General features: G+C 44.2%; 1 protein-coding gene across 1 annotated transcript in view; it reads left to right on the top strand.

The window, feature by feature from the left end:
- The first annotated feature begins 9,595 nt into the window (after positions 1–9,595).
- Positions 9,596–22,354, top strand: part of FAM171B (family with sequence similarity 171 member B) — a 35,337-nt gene continuing 22,578 nt past the window's right edge. The window contains exon 1 of the mRNA XM_033947196.1: positions 9,596–10,045. Coding sequence (XP_033803087.1) covers positions 9,721–10,045 — 325 coding nt within the window. The 5' untranslated portion in view covers positions 9,596–9,720. The remainder of the gene's footprint in view (positions 10,046–22,354) is intronic.

Genomic DNA, 22,354 nt, shown 5'->3' with positions numbered 1-22,354 from the left:
CTCCTCAGTCTTCCCTCCTTCTTCAAGAGGTTCAATCCCTCCTCCTTCTGAACGCCATAGAGGAAGTTCCTCTAGATCAAAAGGGGCAGGGATTCTACTCCCGTTATTTTCTAGTTCCCAAAAAAACAGGAGATCTCAGACCCATTTTAGATCTTCGCGATCTCAACAAATGTTTGGTCAAAGAAAAATTCAGAATGCTTTCTCTGGCCACTCTTTACCCTCTTCTCAATCAAGGCGACTGGCTATGTTCCGTCGATCTCAAAGAAGCATACACTCATATACCGGTCAATCTGGCCTCCAGACAGTACCTACGCTTCATGATCAATCGTTGTCATTACCAGTACAAGGTGCTACCCTTCGGTCTTGCCTCCTCTCCAAGAGTGTTCACTAAATGTCTGATTGTGGTGGCTGCCTTTCTACGTTCCCACCACCTTCAGGTGTTTCCTTACCTGGACGATTGGTTGATAAAGACCAATTCATCTCAGACAGTACTCCTGGCCACCAACCAAACCATCCTGTTTCTACAACTTTTGGGTTTGAGATCAATCTACCCAAGTCTCATCTCATTCCCACTCAGAGACTTCAATTCATTGGAGCGGTGCTGGACACAGTCCTCATGAGAGCGTTCCTGCCGTCCAACCGTCTTCAAACTCTTCAGTCTCTATGTCAGCAGGTGCTTCCACAACATTCCATCTCTGCCAAGCAAATGATGATACTCTTGGGTCACATGGCCTCCACAGTTCATGTCACACCCTTCGCACATCTTCACCTGTGCACTCCTCAATGGACCCTAGCTACCCAGTGGTCCCAAGCGATGGATTCCTGCTCACGACACATATCTGTGACATTGTCTCTTCGTCAGTCTCTACAATGGTGGTTGATATCCTCAAATCTCTCCAGAGGTCTTCTGTTCCATCTACCTCCTCATCATCTTATCATCACCACTGACGCCTCCCCTTACGCCTGGGGAGCTCATTTGAACGAATTCCAAACTCAAGGACTTTGGACAGCCCAGGAAATGAAGCATCACATCAATGTCCTGGAACTCAGAGCGATGTTTTATGCCCTCAAGGCCTTCCAATATCTTCTCTTTCCTCAAGTCCTCTTACTGTGCACAGACAATCAAGTTGCGATGTACTACATCAACAAGCAGGGTGGGACAGGCTCTCGCCTCTTGTGCCAGGAAGCTCAGAAGATTTGGGCTTGGGCCATAGATCACCATCTATTCCTGAAAGCTATCTACATTCAGGGAGAACAGAATTCCTTGGCGGACAAGCTCAGCAGAATTCTCCAGCCTCACGAGTGGACACTCGACCATTTCGCTCTACAATCCATCTTCGCTCAGTGGGGCACTCCTCAGATAGACCTCTTTGCAGCTCCTCACAATCACCAGCTGCCCCTATTCTGCTCCAGACTCTCCTCTCCTCACCGTCTGGCAGCGGATGCATTTCTCCTCGACTGGTCCAATCTGTTCCTGTACGCTTTCCCTCCTCTGCCTCTCATGTTAAGGACTTTGTTCAAGCTCAAGAGGGAACGAGCCACCATGATTCTGATTGCTCCACGGTGGCCCAGGCAACATTGGTTCTCCCTTCTACTTCAACTCAGTTCCAGGGAACCTTTTCTTCTTCCACTGTTTCCTTCTCTGCTTACACAGCATCAGGAGACCCTTCTACATCCCAACCTCCAGTCTCTGCACCTGACAGCTTGGTATCTCTCGGGTTGACTTCTCATGATACTCTTTTGTCTCAGCCCATTCGTTCCATTCTAGATGCCTCCAGGAAACCAGCCACTCTGCAATGTTACCATCAGAAGTGGACACGATTTTCTTCCTGGTGTCTTCTTCATCGTCTTGATCCCACTTCCCTGGCAGTGGAGACATTGTTGGATTATCTGCTTTTTTTGTCTGACTCGGGCCTTAAGTCTACTTCCATCAGAGTCCACCTCAGTGCTATTGCTGCTTTTCATGAGCCGGTTCATGGAAAACTTCTCTCAGCTCATCCCTTGGTGTCCAGGTTCATGCGGGGTCTTTTCAATGTGAAACCACCTCTTAAAGCCCTTCCTGTAATCTGGGATCTCAATGTGGTTCTTTCTGCCTTAATGAAGCCTCCATTTGAACCTTTGGCTACCACTCCTTTCTAAATCTAAATCTAAATCTAAATCTAAATCTTGGGTTTATATACCGCATCATCTCCACAGGTGGGGCTCGACACGGTTTACATGGATAGGAAGCAACGGAACTCCAGTGGGTTTATAAAAGAAAGTAAGAGAGAGGTTAGGTGTGATAATAATAGGGAGGGGACGGGTTACGTTTTGGAGAAGAGCCAAGTCTTCAGAAGCTTACGGAATGGTAGAAGGGGGCTCAAGTTACGGAGAGGGGAAGGGAGACTATTCCAGAGCTGAGCGATTCTGAAGTGGAGGGAGACCCGAGTTTACCGATGAGGGAGATACCCTTTGAGGAGGGGATGGATAGTTTTAATTTTTGCGTGGGTCTGGTGGAGAATGGATTTGAGGAATTCCAGGATAGAGGAATAAGAGGTGGAAGGATGCCGTGGAGCATCTTGAAGGTTAGGCAGGCACATTTAAAATGGACCCTGGAGATGACAGGAAGCCAGTGTAGCTTGGACAGGAGTGGAGAGGCATGGTCAAATTTGCTTTTTGAGAAGATGAGTTTGGCCGCGGTGTTCTGGATTAGTTGGAGTCTATGGAGGCTTTTCTTTGTTAAGCTAAGGTAGATGGAATTGCAATAGTCCAATCTGGAGAGGATGATGGACTGTACGAGTACGGCAAAGTGTTTTTGGTGGAAGCAGGACCTCACTTTCAAGTTTCTCACTTGGAAAGTACTTTTCCTTATTGCTCTTACCTCTGCCAGGAGGGTCAGTGAGCTACATGCACTAGTTGCAGATCCACCTTTTACGGTCTTTCATCATGACAAGGTGGTTCTGCGTACACATCCAAAGTTTCTCCCTAAGGTTGTCTCTGAATTCCATCTCAACCAATCCATTGTTCTGCCTGTCTTCTTTCCGAAACCTCACTCTCATTCTGGTGAACAGGCTCTGCATACTTTGGACTGTAAGAGGGCTCTAGCTTACTATCTAGAGCGTACTAAACCCCACAGATCAGCTCCCCAACTCTTTCTGTCCTTTGATTCGAATAAATTGGGACGTCCTATTTCTAAACGTACGTTGTCTAATTGGCTGGCAGCGTGTATTTCATTCTGTTATGCTCAGACCGGACTGACACTGGAAGGTTCTGTCACGGCTCATAGAGTTCGAGCTATGGCAGCATCTGTAGCTTTCCTCTGTTCCACTCCTATTGAGGAAATCTGCAAAGCTGCTACTTGGTCCTCAGTTCATACTTTTACATCTCACTATTGTCTGGATGCATTCTCCAGACGGGATGGACACTTCGGCCAATCTGTTTTGCAAAATTTGTTTTCCTAATGGCCAACCTTCCCTCCATCCCTCTTTTTTTGTTAGCTTAGAGGTCACCCATCAGTCAAGAATATCTGCCTGCTGTCCCTGGATAACACCTGTTACGGTAAGTAACTGTGCTTTTTGGTCTTCTCCCAAATTTTTGCCCTGGGCCCTACCCATGTCTAACACCAGCACTATTTATCAACTCTGTTCTTCTTCCGAAAAACTAAATAATTCCTTATTAACAAAAGTTTGAGCCATCCTCTTCAAACCAATAATTCAATAAATAAAAGGTACCAAATAAACTAATTCAGTTGGGTTTTGAAGACAGAATAGTATAATGATAATTTGTAATGGGATATCAGAATGACTTCTCAAGCATAAATGTAAGCTTGTCAGGTCTGTCACTCCTCATTCATCCCTCGTTATTTTAGTTTTCTTATTTTCTTGTTTTTAGCATATTTTCTTTATCAATAAATATATAAATATTTTTTTATAAATATTTTTAAATCACTTAGCTTGTGGTAATGTTAATTCATGCTTCCAGCACATTTCCATTGCATTTAACAAATGCTCCCCATTCGCCAACGCGTTTCGCCATTCTTTATCAATGCTGGGGATACTATAAAATGAACATAAAAAATTCCATCAATATTTTATTTTACTTCATTAATCCATACTGTCATATTATTCAAAAGATTATTACCCAAGTTTTTACCTGAATGTTTTTTACCTTACTGTCTACCGTGCCGAAGGGCCGCAAAGATGGCCACGGCGTTCTCACTCCCTGCTGAAATATCCTATTTCCCTGACATCATATCCGGAGCACAGGGTCTGTAGCAACCCCCCCAGGGATTAATCTACCACGTCTCCCAGGGACTAAACTACAACCATAGAGTTTGATTACAAATCAACCTGGGCTAGCCAGTCTGTCGTTTCATTAACCCCTTAAAAATGGAATGCTCTTTTATGACAGCAGCAGGCTATCTTTCAATAGGGCAGGGATGTCAAAGTCCCTCCTCAAGGGCCGCAATCCAGTCGGGTTTTCAGGATTTACCCAATGACTATGCATGAGATCTATTTGCATGCACTGCTTTCATTGCTGCCAAAAGATCTCCTGAAAACCCCGACTGGATTATGGCCCCCAAGGAGGGACTTTGACACCCCTGCAGTAAGGAATCCCCATGCTCTTTCACCCATCTCTGTAAAGTCCCGCCCCCTATGATGCAGTGCTTTTCTTCTATGGGTGGGATTAGCAGAGAAGGACCAATGATGTCAGCATAAGGGGAGGAGACTTCCTGCAGAATGAAAGAAAATGAGTCAAAATGGTGCAAGTAACAGACCTAAATGGTAGGCAAGATAGTGGAAGCTGCTGCAGGGAGTGATTGTGGTGGACTGAAAGAGGCATAAAATACAATCGATATGGTCCAGAAAGAAGCAAAATCAATAGACAAAGTGAAGTAAAGTGAGGGGGGGGGGGCAGTGGAAGGAAACATCCATATTCTTTATTCCTTTCCTATCAAAAGCAGAGGACCTGCCAGGATCCTGAAGGACGTGCAGAATCTTGCAGGATCCTGCAATTCTGACCCAAGGAAGGGCTGTATCCCCCTGGATTCAACACCCTTCACCACCTTTAAGGCAGGAAACATCCATTCCCTGCACTCCGTCTCCATCAAAAGCACCAGACTTTCCAGGATCTTGCAGAATGTGTCAGGATCCTGCAATTCTGACCTCAGGTATCTCCCTGGATTCAGCACCCTTCATAATCTATAAGGCAAGAAACATCTATTCCCTGCACTCCTTCCCCATCAGAAACACAGGATCCTGCAGGATGTGTTAGGATGTACCAGGATCCTGAAATTCTGACCCCAGGAAGGGCTGTATCCCCCTGGATTTAATACCCTTCATCACCTATAAGGCAGGAAATATCCATTCCCTGCACTCCTTCCCTATCTAAAGCAAACTATATGCAGGATGTGTTAGGATATACCAGGATCCTGTAATCCTGCCCCCAGGAAGGGTTGAATCCCCCTGGATTCAGCACCCTTCATCACATATAAGGCAGGAAATATCCATCCCCTGCACTCCTTCCCCATCAAAAGCACAGGACTTACCAGGATCCTCCTGCAGGATGTGTCAGGATCCTGCAATTCTGCCCCCAGGAAGGGCTGTATCCCGCTGGATTCATCACCCTTCACCACCTATAAGGCAGGAAATATCCATTCCCTACACTCCTTCCCTATCAAAAGCACAGGATCCTGCAGGATGTGTCAGGATCCTATAATTTTGACCCCAGGAAGCGCTGTATCTATCTGGATTCAATATCATTCACCACCTCCTATAAGGCAGGAAAAATCCATTCCCTGCACTCCTTCCTATCAAAAGCACAGGATATGCAGGATCATGCAGGATGTACCAAGATCCTGTAATTCTGACCCCCAGAAAGGGTTCTATCCCCCTGGATTCAGCACCATTCACCAACTATAAGGCAGGAAACATCCATTCCCTGTACTCCTTCCCCATCAAAAGCACAGGATCCTGTAGGATGAGTCAGGATCCTGCAATTCTGACCCCAGTAAGGGTTGTATCCCCCTGGATTCAGCACCCTTCACTACCTATAAGGCTTCTGATGGGGAAGGAGTGCAGGCAATGGATGTTTCTTACCTTATAGGTGCTGAATCCAGGGGCATACAACCCTTACTGGGGTCAGAATTGCAGATTCCTGCTGGATCCTGGATATCCTGCAGGATTCTGCAAATCCTTCAGGATCCTGGCAGGTCTTCTGCTTTTGATAGGGGAATGCACGGAATGGATGTTTCCTCACTTAAAGGTTGTGAAAGATGCAGAATCCAGGTGTATACAGCCATTTTTGGAGTCAGAATTGCAGGAGCCTGGGAGATCCAGTGCTTTTGATGGGGAAGGAGTACAGAATATGGATGTTACCTGCCACTGTCCCCCCCTCACTTTACTTTGTCTACTATTTATTTTGCTTTGTTCTGGAACATATTGATTGTATTTTATGCCTCTTTCAGCCTCCCACAATCACTCCCTGCAGCAGCTTCCAGTATCTTGCCTACCATTTAGGTCTGTTACTTGCACCAACTGTTTTGACTAATTTTCTGTCATTCTGCAGAATTCCCCTCCCCTTATGTTGACATTATTGGTCCTTCTCTGCTAATCCCACCCACAGAAGAAAAGTACTGCATCATAGGGGGCGGTATTTTACCGAGATGGGTGAAAGAGCATGGGGATTCCCTACTTAAAGATAGCTTGCTGCTGTCATAAAAGAGCATTCCATTCTTAATGTGGTCTGCCCTAGATCCTGAGAATCCTGGAAATCCTGGTTTTACCCAGACACCACAGGGATAAATATAATTCTGATGCACAGGGCATACGAGTGGGCTAACTCCTTTAACTGGGAGCTGTGCAGATGGCATCATCTAAAATTTCTTCAGTTCCTCCTCCTTCCTTGGTAGGCTGTACTGATTCTCTTCAGTTTTTCCTTCTGCAAGTTAAGGTGTCTTTCTGATCTGCTCAGAGTATGTATTTTATTTAGAGAGCAAAAAAATAACTAAGACACATGAGGAATAGGCGTCAGACACGGAGCCATTGTGCTAGCACCTAATACCACAGATACATGTGTAATTTATAACCGTCTAAGTTACACAGGTGTGTCTATATGTAACTTGTGAGTGTAAGTTATACATGTAAGTTACATGCACAATTTACATGTGTAAGTTACACATGTAATCAACATGTATAACTTGCACATGTAAGTTACACATGTTACATGTGTAAGTTACACACACCTTATGTCTAAGTCACACATGTAACTTACACGTGTAACATACACGCACAAGTTACATCTGTAACTTATAGACTTACTTAGATGTGTAGCTTATAGATGGTTATAAATTACACATGTATCTGTGGTATTTAGGTTCTAACACACTGGCTCTGTGTCTGATGCCTAACATTTAAGCACGTATTTTGCCCTTCATGTGTCTTAGTTATCTTTTGCTCTCTGATAATAGTTATTTTGAGTCTCAAGACAACTTTTTTTTTTAAATAATCTTTTAGTTTAGAACCTCATTCCTGACCTGGACTGAGTTATTGAGTACTGGTGAAGTGTGGATTCATTTATCAAGTTCTGAACAGACATACTTGTCTGAGACAGTAAGGTGAGTAATTACATTGACAGGGAGGGGTGTCAGGATTCGTATGCCCTGTTACCAGAAAGATTATTGAGGTAAGAACCTAATCTTCCCTTCTGATGCACAGGGCATACGAGTCCTGATGAATGGGAGGTATCAAGGTAGTCCCTTGAATCTAGGCCGAGACAGATGAACCTGCCCTTAGTACTGAGGACACAAAAAGCAGTGTCCTTTTAAGCTGCTCCCTCCACTTTATAAAACCTTGTAAATGTATGAAGTGTGGACCATGAAGCCGCCCTACAAATCTCCTTGGGCCTCCGCCCATATAGAAGCCTTTCTTCTCGTGAAATGTGCTCTCTAAGCCCCAGAATCTACCAAAATATTGATTTTGAGAACTCCCCTCCCCCCCCCCCCCCGATTCTCTCATAGGCTAAAAAAACCTGTAATGTATTTCCCCACATATAGGCCACAAAAAATGCCTATACAAGTTTTAAAACTGGTAGATAAAGCGCCCCATTGTATTAGCCGCAGCTTATCTACCAGTAACTGGGCGGCCTATCCAGTTTTTAAGCCCCTCACTTACTCCCTCACTGGATGAACTGGAATTGCTGCTCCTCAAATTGCAGCTAGCGGTGCAGGGCCGGAGAGATCTTTTCAATCTCCAGCCTGGCCCCGCACTGCTTCCTTCGTGCCTTTGCCATCGGGACTCACGAGACTCATGAGTTCCACGAGAACTGACAGTAAAGGCATGCAGGAAGCAGCAGGGGGCTGGGCTGGAGATCGAAAAGATCTCTCCTGCCCTGCAGCATTGGCCATGATTTGAGGAGAAATGATTCCAGTTCGTCCAGTGAGGAGGTAAGGGGGGGAGATGATTTTTAAAAACTGTATAGGTTGCCCCATTTTTACAAGCCGCACTCACTGTACCGGCTTGCAAAACCCATAAATAGGCTGCGGCCTATATATGGGGAAATGTGGTTCTCACTGTACTGTAGTGGTGCTTACTGCCTACTTCAGCTCACACTGCAGCTAGAATCTAGAGAAAACCACAACCTCAATCAAGCATATGAAGGGGTCTACAACACTGTAATCTTTGCACTGCCATTTCGACTGAAGTCAGACTGAGACCTCGGATCTCCACAGATCCTCTTGTTGCAACGGGGAAGGGAACATCATGCTAAAGCCTGTCCCAGACAGCCATGAGCCAAATAGTCTGTGCTCAAGCGCCTAATCAATCAGGGGCAAGCCTAGCTTCCAGGGGAATGGACCCCAAGCTCCACAAATGCAAATGTAGGCTGGCTAAACAGGTTCCCTGAAGGGTTGCCCTGTTCGCTGTAGATTGCTGCTGAGTTTGTGTCTTTTTTCCCAGGCAAAGATGCCCTAGAGCACCAAAAGCATCCAGATTCGGATTAAAACCCCCGAAAATAATAAAATACTTACTCTGAGCAAATCAGAAAGTCATCTTAACATTGCAGAAGGAAAAACTGAAGGAAGGAAGGAGGAGGAACTGAAGAAATTGTAGAAGATGCCTTATGCACAGCTCCAGGAGAAAGGAGTTAACCCACTGGTATGCTCTGTGCACGGTGTACCAGAATTATATTTATCCCTGTGGACAGGTATGTCTGTGTGTTTGTTTCTACTGCATGTTTGCACAAGTGGTGGAAATCCTGGTTTCATGTTCCATGTATTTCTGAATTATTTTCATAGGAAAAAAAACCCCCGCACAAGCTCAGCGACCTCTTGGGATGCCACTTTTTTTTTTTTTTTTGGAGGGGGGGGGAGGTTGAAGATGATCTGGTAGCTCAGGGTAAAGATCTGCTTTATCTGGGCTTAGGGCTGCACGATAAACGAGATTACCATTCCCTGCACTAACGACATAAAGGTAGAAGCGCGCCCGCTCCCCTCGCTTGCTCGCTGTGTCGCGGGAAGCCGTAGCTCAGCCGCCTCGCCGCGCAGGGAATGGGCGGAATAATCAGGGCTATGACGTCATCGTCCCCGCCCCGCCCCCTCATGATTGACGTTTCGGCCCCTGCTGTCACCCGTCGCGCTGCTGCTCTGCCCAGGGGTGAGCATGGTGCGGAGTGGGCACTGAGCTGCGCCCCGCTGCCCCTCTCCCTCCCGCACAATATGCATCCCTCCTGCTCTCGCCTTTCGCCATGGCGGGTGCTGTGGGGTGCTTTCGCCTCTTTTCTCTGCTCCTGGGCGCCGCGTTGCTGAGCGCCTGGGCTCCGGCTGCTGCTATGGGGACGGGCCCTGGAAATGTCAGCCTCGCCGAGCAGCCCCAACAGCGGCTGCGCTGGGGTCCTGAGCCCCAGCAGCAGCCGCGTCGGGGAACCGACCAACGACCGCAGCAGCGAGAGGGAGCTGATCGCCAGCAACGACCGCCTGATTCCCAACAGCAGCTGCAGGGAGCCGCTCTCCAACCAGATCAGCATCAGCAACAACGCCATCAGCGGAGGCAGTTGGCCACGGCAGCCTCAGGTACTGGACTGCACAGATCAGCAGCCTTCTAACCCCCCCCCCCTGGGGGAAACAGGAGGCCAAGGGAAGGCGGAATTTTCTCGAAATCCAAGATTTTAAACAAATTGGTGGTGGCGGTGGGGGTGAAAAGGGAGTGTTTTGGCAAATGATGGTGGGGGAGGGGGGGAGGAGCAGCTTTTGGAAGTGACTGTGTGCTTTATTTTTAAGGGCTCGTGCATAGGTTGTTGAGAAGTTGCTCTCTTGTTAGATGCTGATTGATGGGAATTATTTGCAAAAGAGTTTGTTAAAATGAATCTGGAGCTAAAAACTAGGTCACAGGCTGGGATGCTGGCGTACTGTGTTTTTTTTTTTTTTTCTATTTGGTATTCAGATTTATGGGCTGTGCTGAAATGGGATTTCTGTAGGCTTTAGGGGATTAACATGGAATTGAACTGCATATCTATCAGTGTAGGAGGTGCAAGAGATTAATGAATCAAGTACAGATTCTTATTGTCGGGGCTTTACAAGGGGTGGGCAAGCAGGGTGACCACCCTGGGTGCCAATCTGGGGGAAGGGGATGCAGTGTGCTTTGTGAATCTGTCAGCATTTGAATCCATAAGGGAGGGGGCACATAAAGTAATCCTTGCCCCCAACTGCCATTTTATCCAGTGATGCCCTATACTTTGCGGATAAATCTTGTTTCAAATTATTGTCTAGCCCAGGGGTGTCCAAACTTTTGGCTTCCCTGGGCTGCATTGGCCAAAAAAAGTTTTTCTGGGGCAGCGCAAACGCTGCAGCAAGACAGAGGAGGGAGCAGGCAAGACGGTAAACACCCGGGGGCACTGCATCGCCCTCAACTGGGGCCGCACAAAATACTTCACGGGGGCCGCAGGTTGGATACCCCTGGTCTAAATGTTCACCGTAGGGTTCAGATTTAAAAGAGTTATCTAACCAAAACCAGATTGTTAGCCCAGTAAATCTAACTGGTTAAAAATTTGGACCTTCTAACTCTCCAAACTTGTGCAGGTGGAATTAAAGTCGCACAAACTTAACTGGACAATAAGGGCCTGATTCTCCAAAGTGCGTCCCGATTTTAGGCAGCTGTAGGCGTCCTACAGCTGTCTAATCAGCCAATCGGGATGCACGTTTTTAAAAAAATGCTCCCCAGGCAGGCTGCCTATATTGAAGGCGCCTCCGGGAGCCTAGGGAGACCCGCAAGACGCCTAAGCTCGCCTAAAGGCCTTAGGCGAACCTAGGTGGCCCTACATAGGTCTCCCTACGTAGGCTGGGCACCTGGGCCAATCAGGCCTTAGGATTAGTGGGGATGGGCGGACCCGCTATGCCTAAGGCCTGATTGCTCCAGGCTTCTAGAGCCTGGGCCAATCAGGCCTTAGATTTAGCGGGGATGGGCCGGGAAGGGGCGGGCCTGTCGGCTGGACGGCAGCAAGACCCATCCAGCCGACCAACATGTTTTGGGGGTGGGTGGGGGGGTCGTCGGGCTTTCCGGCAGGAGGACTGGGCATCCTCCTGCCCGCAATTACCAGTTTGGGAGGGAGGGGGGTTCCAGGGGGGTTCTGGCAGGAGGACTGGGCATCCTCCTGTCGGCGATGGGACAGGCGACCGCGGCCGCTATACTTATGGCAGCAGGGAGATCCCTTGCTGCCATAAGTATAGCGGCCGCGTCTAATTTAACCCGATTCTCTAACCGGCGTCTGTACCATGGACGCCGGTTACAGAATCGGGGTTTAGTGTAGGAACGATTCTGTATAGGACACCTCTCCTGGGCGTCCTACACAGAATCAGGGCCTAAAGGACTATACTGGATGCATTCTCAGGGCAGGTGTTTACATAATTTAATTGGTTTGTGCTATATTCAGAGCTATTTGACTAAATTTTCCATAGCATTCTGGTCTTCCCAAATCATCATGTTCAGGTTTGAGCAGGTAGATTGTGTTGGCTATGCAACCAAATATCCAGCTAAAGGTAACTGGATAAATTAACCTTCTTCGCAGATTGTGAATACCAGCTCATATTAACACAGTAGTTAAGAGCTGAAGTAGACTAGTTGGCCTATCCAGGCTGCCCAGTGATTCCCTCCTAGGGTATAATTAGCAGCTGCAATATACCGTACCTTTGGCAGCGTTTTTCCTTATTTAAGACATTTCAGCTTCTTCTATTTATGATTTTCACTTTACCTCCCCCTCCCATTTTCAACTAGAAGGTTCCCAGAACAGTCCAAAAGGCCATGAACAAGGCTGTCACATGAACACTGAGCATCTCTTGTCTCTGTGGCCTTTCTGGATGCCATTCTGCCACTACCAGTTTACCACACCAATATGGTCAACACATGTGTAGCCTGCCAGACAAACCCAGCTATCTATATACACTGTGTTTAAAACCCTCTCCCCCCACCCAAATTATATAAAAATTGTTTTCTGCATAACTCTGTCAAAACTTGACCAATTTCAATAAAATGGGGGATATATCATCCTGAACAAATTAGCAATAAGCCTACATTCACCCCAGCCATCTCACCTTCGCTTCCTGGTTCTTCAGCTGCTGTGATGTTTTCTTCATTGCAAGTTGATCAGGCTCTGTCACTTTTGTACTCATGATCAGTTGAGCCCATGTCTCACAATTTCTTCAAAACATATTCTAGGCTTACCCTTTTCCACTTCTTTTCTGGAAACTCTTCCTCCAGTTCATGAGAACCCTTTGTCCAGATACAAATTTATAATAAAGAACAAAATCCTTCTGACATAAAATAATAGCATCCAAATAGCACTTAAATGTAGTCACCAAGTTATAGAATGAGGTGGCTCTTTCAGGTGAGGGAGGGGAAAGATTTGGGGACATGATAATATGGCATCTATTTATCTCTATATAAAATAACACGGCCATAAAATTCCTGGCATCCTTCTGTCTGTCAGCATTTTTCTGGTTCAGACTGCAGGAACACGGGTGAAGGAGTTCTCAGCTGCAGAAAGTGCATGTTTTGCAAAGATGTACTGAAGAGGTAGGGCCACATATCTTCTATTGGTTTTTTTGATGGGTTGCTGCTAGTTAATGTGTATTATTTCTTTATGTGAGGGTTACAAGGCATGGCACTTATCCCAAGAGGTTACAGAAATATTTATTTCTCCCAGTCCTCTCCTCTCTCTCACTCATAATATGCACTGTAGCTTCCAGGAATAGGTTCTGAGTGGACGGGATCAAAGCCCAGGTATAACTTCACACTTTGCCTCAGAATACTAGATGCACAAAACACGGTCGTTAAGACCATGTGAATCGCCGTTGGCTGATTTTTTGGCCAACTCTGGAATAGTGATTGATTGATGGTCCAACAAACCTTCATGCAAATTATTTGCATGGAGGTTCATGGTAATCCCCGGTGGTAATTCCCGTATGATCAGTCGCTGTGAAAGCGACTAACACATTGTAGAGTCGGTTTGGGGAAACGCTAACAGCTGAGTGGCAGGGGAAACTCCAAAGCTGTTGGGGCTTTTTTCTTTTCTTTTTTTAATGGCACAGATATTGTGTGTGTGTGTGTGTGTTACACATGCACAATATCTGCCCCATTAAAAAAAATGCCATGTCGCCGACCCCCGCCAAGATGACAGCCCTCCTCGACAAACCAGCACCAGGACCCCCCCCCCCCGCACCAGCAAAAATTGGCAGGAGGGATTCCCATTCCATCCTGCCATGGTGACCCCCCCACCAATGAAAATTGGTAGGAGGGATGCTCACTCCCTCCTGCCACTGGATGCCCCCCTGCACCAGGTACCCACCCAAAACCATCCCCTCCCCTTCCCAAAAAAAATTGACAGAAGGAATGTCCACTCTCTCCTGCCACCAGATGCCCCCCCCAGCCAATCACCTTAGGCTCCTACCTCTGTAGCAATGCTCTCAACTTCTGAACAGGTAAGGGAAGGTTTGGGGGTGAGGTAGGCTTGGGGAGCATCCGGTTGCAGTGAAGAGTAGGCATCCCTTCTGCTGGTTGTTTTGGGAAGGAGCGGGGATGGTTTGAGGAGCTGGCATGGGGGGCATCCCTCCTGCCAATTTTTGCTGGCTTGGGGGAGGTGGTTCACTGTGGCAGAAGGGAGTGGTCATCCCTCCTGTCTCTTTTAGTACTGGGGTCATGGGGGGGGGGGGCCAGCAGGGCATGCCAGGCCTTTTTTTGTGTGGGCACGACATCTGTTCTCATAGAAAAAAAAAAGGGAAAAAAACCCCCATGCAGACCTGTCAGTAACACAGTTACCGACAAATACCTGTCGGCTTTTCAGGGTTGGGTTTTCCGATCCAATTCTGGCATACAAAGTTAGGGCATCTGTCATATGGCTGGTTTTAATATTAATGACCTCATCTGCATGCCAGAATTGGAGAATGAGCGATCATAAGGAAAACCACGCGGTGAGCCGTTTGTGCATTGGGTCAGCAGAAACGATCAGTTGCTAAACCGGTCAAACCGGTTTAGTGACGATCGTTAGACGATCGGAGATTTTTATGCATCTAGCCCTCAGATACTTTTAAGGGGTGCTTCAACTAAACTTTACTGAATACCTATGCAAAACATAAATTGCTTTCTCCTAGCTTTTCTGTCTAAAGGTCATGCAGTCTTGGTTAATTGTTGTTCTAGTAAATAACGCAGCGTACGTACAGCTTCTTCATCTGTCCTTTACACTTTTCTCCTTGTAGTTTTATGGTTTCCTGGGTACTGGATAAACCTAATCCCCATGAAGGGCTTCTCCCCTCCACTGCCGGATCCTCTTCTAAACACACATACTTTTTTCCTGAAGAGATTTTCTGACTCTACCTTCTTTTTTTCAAGTGCAGAGTTGGTGCCATCTTTACTCTTATAGCCCAGGCTTTTAAGTTTTATGTCTATTTTGGCCATGAGGCAGAAGACTGAGTAAAACCTCATGAAGGGCAATAACTTAAAATCTTAAGAGAGGCTTCTCATAAGATTAAAAGAAAAGGGTCAAAGACAGAGCATTAAGTCTGCAGCTAATTCACACCACATTATAAGGTTCTGTTTGTATAGGGTTAGGCAGAGCCATCACAGTTTTCCCAGCAGAGGATGCTGTTACAAAATGGTTTGTGCCAACTCACTACACTAATGTGGTATCTGGTATGGTCCTGTTGCCAGGAGCATACCAAGCTGGTGAAGGTCTCAAATGCATTCTAACCCTCCTATTACTGTAATTTGGTCCATTGACTCTCAAACCTATTGGAAAGGGGGGAGGGGGGCACCATTCAAGTTTTCAGGATATCCCTAATGAGTATGCATGAATTAGATTTGCATGTAGTTCTTTTGCATATATGTCATGCATATTCATTAAGGGTATCCTGAAAGTTTTGCTTGTGCTCCCTCAGGACAGGATTAACAATGAATGAGTTGTCCAATTTAGATGGTCCAATTTAGATGGTCTCTGGTATCATTGTTTCCCAATCTTTTCTGTTCCAAAGAGAAAACATGAATACAAATTTTACATGGCATAGTTCTTTCTCTAACTGATAAATATTTATAACATATCACATTTTTAACACATCATGGATTCACTAGAGGCAGGTCTTGTCAGAAAAATCTGATCAATTTCATCGACTGGGTGACCAGAGAATTGGGTAGAGGGAGAGCACAAGATACAGCACAGGTGTCTAATAACTAAACTGAGTGTCCTTGGCATGGGCTTCTAAGAGAAGAACTGTGTCAGGAATTGTTTGAGTGGAAGGTGACAGAGTGTAGTGATCAATAGAGATCACTCTGAGGAAAGGGATGTAACCAGTGGTGTGCCTCAAGGTTCATTTCCTGGGCCTGTTCTTTTTAACATTTTTGTAAGTGATATTGCTGAAGGACTGACTGGTAAGATTTGCCTCTTTGTGAATGATACCAAAATCTGCAATAGAATAGACATCCCTGACGGTGTGGAAAACATGAGGAAGGACCTAGAGAAACTTGAAGAATGGTCTGACATTTGGCAGCTAAGATTTACCCCCTATTTTATGAAGCCGCGCAACAACGGCCCCAAAGCCCTTTAAATCTCTATGGGCTTAGGGGCTGTTACTGCAGCGCGGCTTCGTAAAACAGGCCCTTAATGCTAAGAAATGCAAGATCATTTATTTAGGCTGAAAAAACAAAGGGAATGGTACAGTTTAGGGGTGAAGAACTTTTGTGCACGAAAGAGATGCAGGTCTTGGGTGTGATAGGATGTGATGATCTTAAGGTGGCCAAACAGGTTGAAAAGGTGACAGCGAAAGCTAGAAGGATGCTTGAGTGCATAGGGAGAGGAATGTAGGGAAAAGGAGGTATTGATGTCCCTATATAAGACTATGGTGAGACCTCATTTAGAATATTGTATACAATTCTGGAGACCACATCTTCAAAAAGATATAAACAGGATTGAGTTGGTCTAGAAGAAGGCAATTACACAAAATGGTGGTGGTCTACATCATAAGGCTTATGGGGACAGACCTCGTTATGTATACTTTGGAAAAAAAAGTGGGAGAGGTGAGATATGATAGAGATGTTTAAATATACCCATGTGGCATAAATACACATGAGGCGAGTCTCTTTCAAGTGAAAGGAAACTCCAGAGTGAGAGGGCATAGAATGAGGTTAAGAGGATCAGCAGTAATTTAAGGAAATACTCTTTTTGTTGACCAAGTTTGATAAAAACATAGAAACATGATGGCAGATAAAGGCCAAATGGCCCATTCAGTCTGCTCATCTGCAACATTCACAATCTCCTCTCCCTAAGAGATCCCACATGCCTGACCCACACTTTCATGAATTCAGACACAGTCTTTGTTTCTACCACCTCTACTTGGAGACTATTCCATGCATTTACCACCATTTTTGTAAAAAGGTATTTCCTTAGCTTACTCCTAAGCCTATCACCTCTTAACTTTATTCTATGCCCTCTCATTCCAGAGCTTCCTTTCAAATGAAAGAGACTTGCCTTATGAGCATTTATGCCACTTAGGTATTTAAATATCTCTATCATTTCTCTGCTCATCTGCCAAAGTATACATATTGAGATCTTTAAGTCTGTCCCCATACGCCTTATGACGAAGACCATTTTAGTTGCCTTCCTCTGGACCATCTCCATCCTGTTTATATCTTTTTGAAGTTACGGTATTTACGTTACATTAGAGATTTCTATTCCACCATTACCTTGCAGTTCAAGGCGGATTATAAAAGAGTAATAGATGGAGGGTTACAATAGAAGATCTCTGGTTATGTTATAGAGAGGGTAAAAAGAGAGTCAGGTTGATTTGGGGGTCAGGAAGAAGATGGGGGAAGAAAGGTACTTGTGATGATTAAGACTTTGTCAGGGATTTCTTGAAGAGTATAGTCTTTATTTCTTTTCTGAACGTCTTGTAGTCTGGGGTTGTTATCAATAGATAGGAGATTTGGTTGTCTAGTTTTGCTGCTTGGGTGGCTTGGAGGCCGTCATATAGTTTTTCCATTTAACTTCTTTGATTGGAGGATGTGTGAATGGGGTGTGAGTTTTCCTATGCCTGGTTGAGGTAGTTTGGATGAGGCGGTTTATGTAGGTTGGGCTGTCTCCGTTTATAGTTTTGAATAGAATACAGTAGAATTTAAATAGTATTCTTTCTGGAATTGGAAGCCAGTGTGAGTTGAGGTACGCCTCTCTAATGAGGTTGTGTTTCCTCAGTGAGTATACGAGCCTCAGAGCTGTGTTTTGAATTGTTTTATCATTGTTGCAGAGCATGGGAGACCGAGGATGTTGCAATAGTCTAGCAGACCTAAGATTAGGGATTGTACTATAAGATGGAATTTGTCCTCTCCTTAGGCACCCTAACATCCTTCTAGCTTCTGCTGCCACCTTTTCAACCTGTTTGGCTGCTTTAAGATTATCACATACTATCACACCCAAGTCTGTCTTCTCTTTTGTGCACAAAAGTTCTTCATCCCCTAAACCAGTGGTTCCCAACCCTGTCCTGGATAAGAGAGATTTGCATATAATGGAGGTGACAGGCGTGCGGATCTGCCCCGTGCATATTCATTAGGGCTATCCTGAAAACCTGATTGGCTGGTGGTCCTCCAGGACAGGGTTGAGAACCACTGATATAAACTGTACCATTCCCTAACTATGACAGAAATGGAGAAGTCAGCCTAGCACCTAAATAAGGTTACAACAATAAAGGAGGAGCTATGGAAGGAAAGTGTGTATTCTTTAAAATAAAAACCAACCTGCTCTGTCTGTTTGAAGTCCCATTACAGAGTGGTGCCATATATTTTAGATTTTTATGGAAAACATCAATGGCCACTTTTGAACATAATTCATCATGACTTGTTAAGATTAAAAATAAATGGAAAAAAAAATCCAGACTGTGTGTCAGCAGTTGATTCCCATTCCCAATACTATATACAACTCTGACTCATCCTGACAAGATCTGATGCAACAATTAGCTGATACTGTGTAAGCTGAGGATGGTTGCAAAGGACAAACATATCACACTTATATCTAGAGCAGTAATTCATACATCATTGCACCATATTAGGGGTCTAGGCGCAATCTAGAAAAACATTTGAGTTGCTGAGGAAAATATTATCCTGGAAATTCCTATACATAAACAAAGGGCTGATTTTGAAGTTGGCACTTTGTAAAGGTCTGTGTGGTAGGATAAAAAATTGTATTCTTTCCATTCGTTTGTCTCTGACTTAGATTTTATTTTAATTGTTCTTCAAGAGCAAGAGTCAGTAGTCAGAATTATAACAGAACGACATTTGGCTGACAGAACACTGTAATGCTTTCCGTTTTTTAAAAAAAAATCAAACAATGATAGTATCTATTTCAGGGGTGTCCAACCTGCGGCCCCATGAAGTATTTTATGTGGCCCCGGTCGAAGGTGATGCAGTGTTTTCCTCTGCTGCCCCCGGTTGTTTACTGTCTTGCCGGCTCCCTCCTCTCTCTTGCTGCAGCGTTTGTGCAGCCCTCAGGAACATTTTTTTCAGCCAGTGCAGCCCAGGGAAGCCAAAAGGTTGGACACCCCGATCTTTTTGAACATAAGGGTATTACAGCCATTAATAAGTATAAACATTACAAGAAATACTAAATCAGTTTCTAATGAATGCAGATAAAGAAACTCTAAGGGCTCCTTTTACTAAGGTACGCTAGCGTTTTTAGCGTGCGCCACATTGCCGTGCGCGCTAACCTCACGCTACGCACCAAAACCTAACGCCAGCTCAATGGTGGCGTTAGCATCTAGAGCTCACGGGAATGCAGCCTGCGCTAAGCGCGCGCTAAAATCGCTAGCACAGCTTAGTAAAAGGAGCCCTAAATGTGTCGCAATATGGTTGAGATGAGTGCTAAAAAAAATTTTTATGTAAGCTATAAATGAAGCCTGGACTTGGCAGAGAATGAAGGTAGAGAGAAAAGGGGCCGTCCCTGTTTATACACCTATATAGAAAACAGAGTAAAATGAAGGCAGATAAAGACCACATGGCCTATCTTAGTGGTTCTTAAACCTGTCCTAGGGGGCCCCTCAGCCAGTTGGGTTTTCAAGATATTCCAAATAAATATGCATGAGGCAAATTTGCATGCCTGTTACCTCTATTATATGCAAATCTGCCTCATGCATATTCATTAAATATACACTTAGGACATTATATATAAAAAGCTTCCACAATACCAAAGTTGTAAGTCTTACCATAAAAACAGAAGAAGCTAAGTTCTCTAATTAATTAATCAAGTCTATTTATTCAATCTTTCCCACTGTTACCATAAATATATTTTTATATTTTATAAATATGCTTATTCCCTACTCTTACAAAACATACAACATTTCATTATACAACATCAAATTGCTGCTTAGAAAACCTGGACCATCAGTCCCTCAATGTCCAATCTTTCCAAGTCCAGTCTTTAAAAGTATTGCTGTTAATCTCGTGCTACATGGACTTAACTCCTGTGATGATCATAAAATTGTGTCACTTTGAATTCATCTTTGATGACAAAATAATATTCACCAAGGCCTGGTTTGGTAAAATCATGCCAGGAGTCTCGTCCTATTACTTTTTTAGAAAATTATGAAAGACACAACTATTCGATAAATTTGTAACTTAAGCTTATGCTTTTATTATTCTTATGTACTGTTTACATTTTCTATGAAACTGATGTATTTCTTATGAATTGTTTATCTGCTGAATGTTGAGCATTATTTGTTGTGAACCGCCTTGAACCATTCATGGTCTGGCGGTATATAAGAATAAATTATTATTATTATTGTGCACCTCACACAACACACGCACAACAGCTATGCTGCCTGAAAAGTTTGGCCCTGATTTGTCAAATGGGAAGGGGGGGCATTCCCATTAATGCATCACAAGGAAAGCTCTTTAGAATACTAATTTTTTTATTTTAAATTCAGATACAGACTGTAATCTTTTATGTTTTGTTATTTTGTATTATCTAGTGAACTATTATGGGTCCTGGGTTCAGGCCTATGAGACAGTGGGAAGTAAGATGAGACAAGAGCTAGTTGGTGCATAAAAGTATATTTTACAGGGATAAGTTTTTATAAATATAGAGTATAAATTAGATTTAGAGCTGCTTCTGAGTGTGTATGTCCTGCCTGAATGAATGAGAGCAGAGCAGAAAGAGCATGTGCCCTGCTTGAATGAATGATGTGTGTGCGTTTATGAATGGTGGCTTTATAGATGTGGCAAGGCAGAAAGGAAGGAGCAAGAAAAGAATGAGCAAGAGAAGAGATCAAGGTGCTGCAGCCTGTCTTTATAGATTTTAGTTTGTTCCTTTGTCACAATTTGGTATCTGTTTAAAACAATGAGGGCTAGATGCACTAAAGAGGATTGGTAAGACCGTGTGGGTCTGCTCTGATTTGATTTGTCCAAGATGGAATGTAAGAACTCAGAGTGGGGGATTAACCCCTACCAGAACTCTTGTGGTATCTATCATTGCACCATGACTGATTTCAAACCAGGATAAATAACAATATGCAAGATTGTATGCAGGTTCTCTGAGGAAGCCAGTAAGGCGAAACGCGTCAGGACCCAGCCAAACTAACGCTAGCAGCAATCTTCAGCTAAGTTACTTAACCTTTGAACCATTCATACATTATAAGCAATTTGAAAGTGTGCAAATTACAAAGTATCACTTATTTTATTCAATGTTTCAAAACAACTTTTCACAGCAGTCATGGTGCAATGATAGATACCACAAGAGTTCTGGTAGGGGTTAATCCCCCACTCTGAGTTCTTACATTCCATCTTGGATTCTGAGCACCGTTGAAAGTGGAAAGTATTTTTTGAACTGGTTCCTCTATCTGTTTATTTGTGATTCCGTTTTTTTGAACTAGGCTTTTTTGACCTAACCCAGTCGTTTATATTGCTGATTTGATTTGTGACATACAACAAATGTGCTGCAGTTTAAGAAGGGATTAAAGACTGTATTGTTTGTGCGGACTTATAAATCTGAATAGGCTCTTTTAGCTGTTTATCCTTCCTTTGTTACAGATCATAGTTTTTTAGTATAGAGGGGTGATGTTTGGGGGGAAAGTTTGTGGCTTTGGGATTTGGTGTTTTAGGTTTTATGTTTTACTGCATTGTTCTGTTTTTGTTTGTTTTGTGATTTTATTATGTATGTTATTTTGTAATCCACATAGAATTGTTAGATATGCGGAATATAAATGTCGAAATAAATAAATAAGCAATTTAGCGTGTGCTAAGCCCCAAATTCTGAAAATGGCACCTACATTGGCACCGCTAAGGGCTCTAATTGCAGCTGCTTAGCGTATTCCTAAATTCTGGATCCACGCCTAACTTTTCATTTTTAATTGGCTTAAATAGCATAGTAATTGGCCATGCTGGTTTCCAGCAAGTTAAAAAAAAAATAATTAATTAAGCAATGTCAGAATTTGACGCCAAACTGTTAGGATGCCTAGAAATGCCTAAGTGGAGGTACCCTCCCATACCTAGTGGAGAATAGGTGTGGTTGAGTTAGGTATCGTTAAATGTCCGACATAGGTGCCGCCAAATTAGGCGAGTGAAAAGCTGACCTAATGGAGCAGCATCTATGTCTAGGACACCTAGCAATGCCTATATCTGCTTAGATGTTGTTAGACATGATTCTGTAAATGACCTCTAGTGGTGGATTGACAACCATGCCGAGTGGTGCCTACAAGGTTTATAGAATTTGACCCTAACTGCATTAGTACATACTAAACACTAAGATACCCATAGGATTATAATGGGTGTCTTAGCATTTAGCGCATGATAATTGATAGTATGTAATAATGTGGTTAGCACGTGCTAAATTTCTTAGCACCCATTAATGAATTCTCCCCTTA

Source organism: Geotrypetes seraphini, chromosome 5 (genome assembly GCF_902459505.1).
Source record: "Geotrypetes seraphini chromosome 5, aGeoSer1.1, whole genome shotgun sequence".
Lineage (NCBI taxonomy): Eukaryota > Metazoa > Chordata > Amphibia > Gymnophiona > Dermophiidae > Geotrypetes > Geotrypetes seraphini.
The sequence above is the reverse complement of the archived record's forward strand: the minus strand, read 5'-3'. Positions and strand labels throughout refer to the sequence as shown.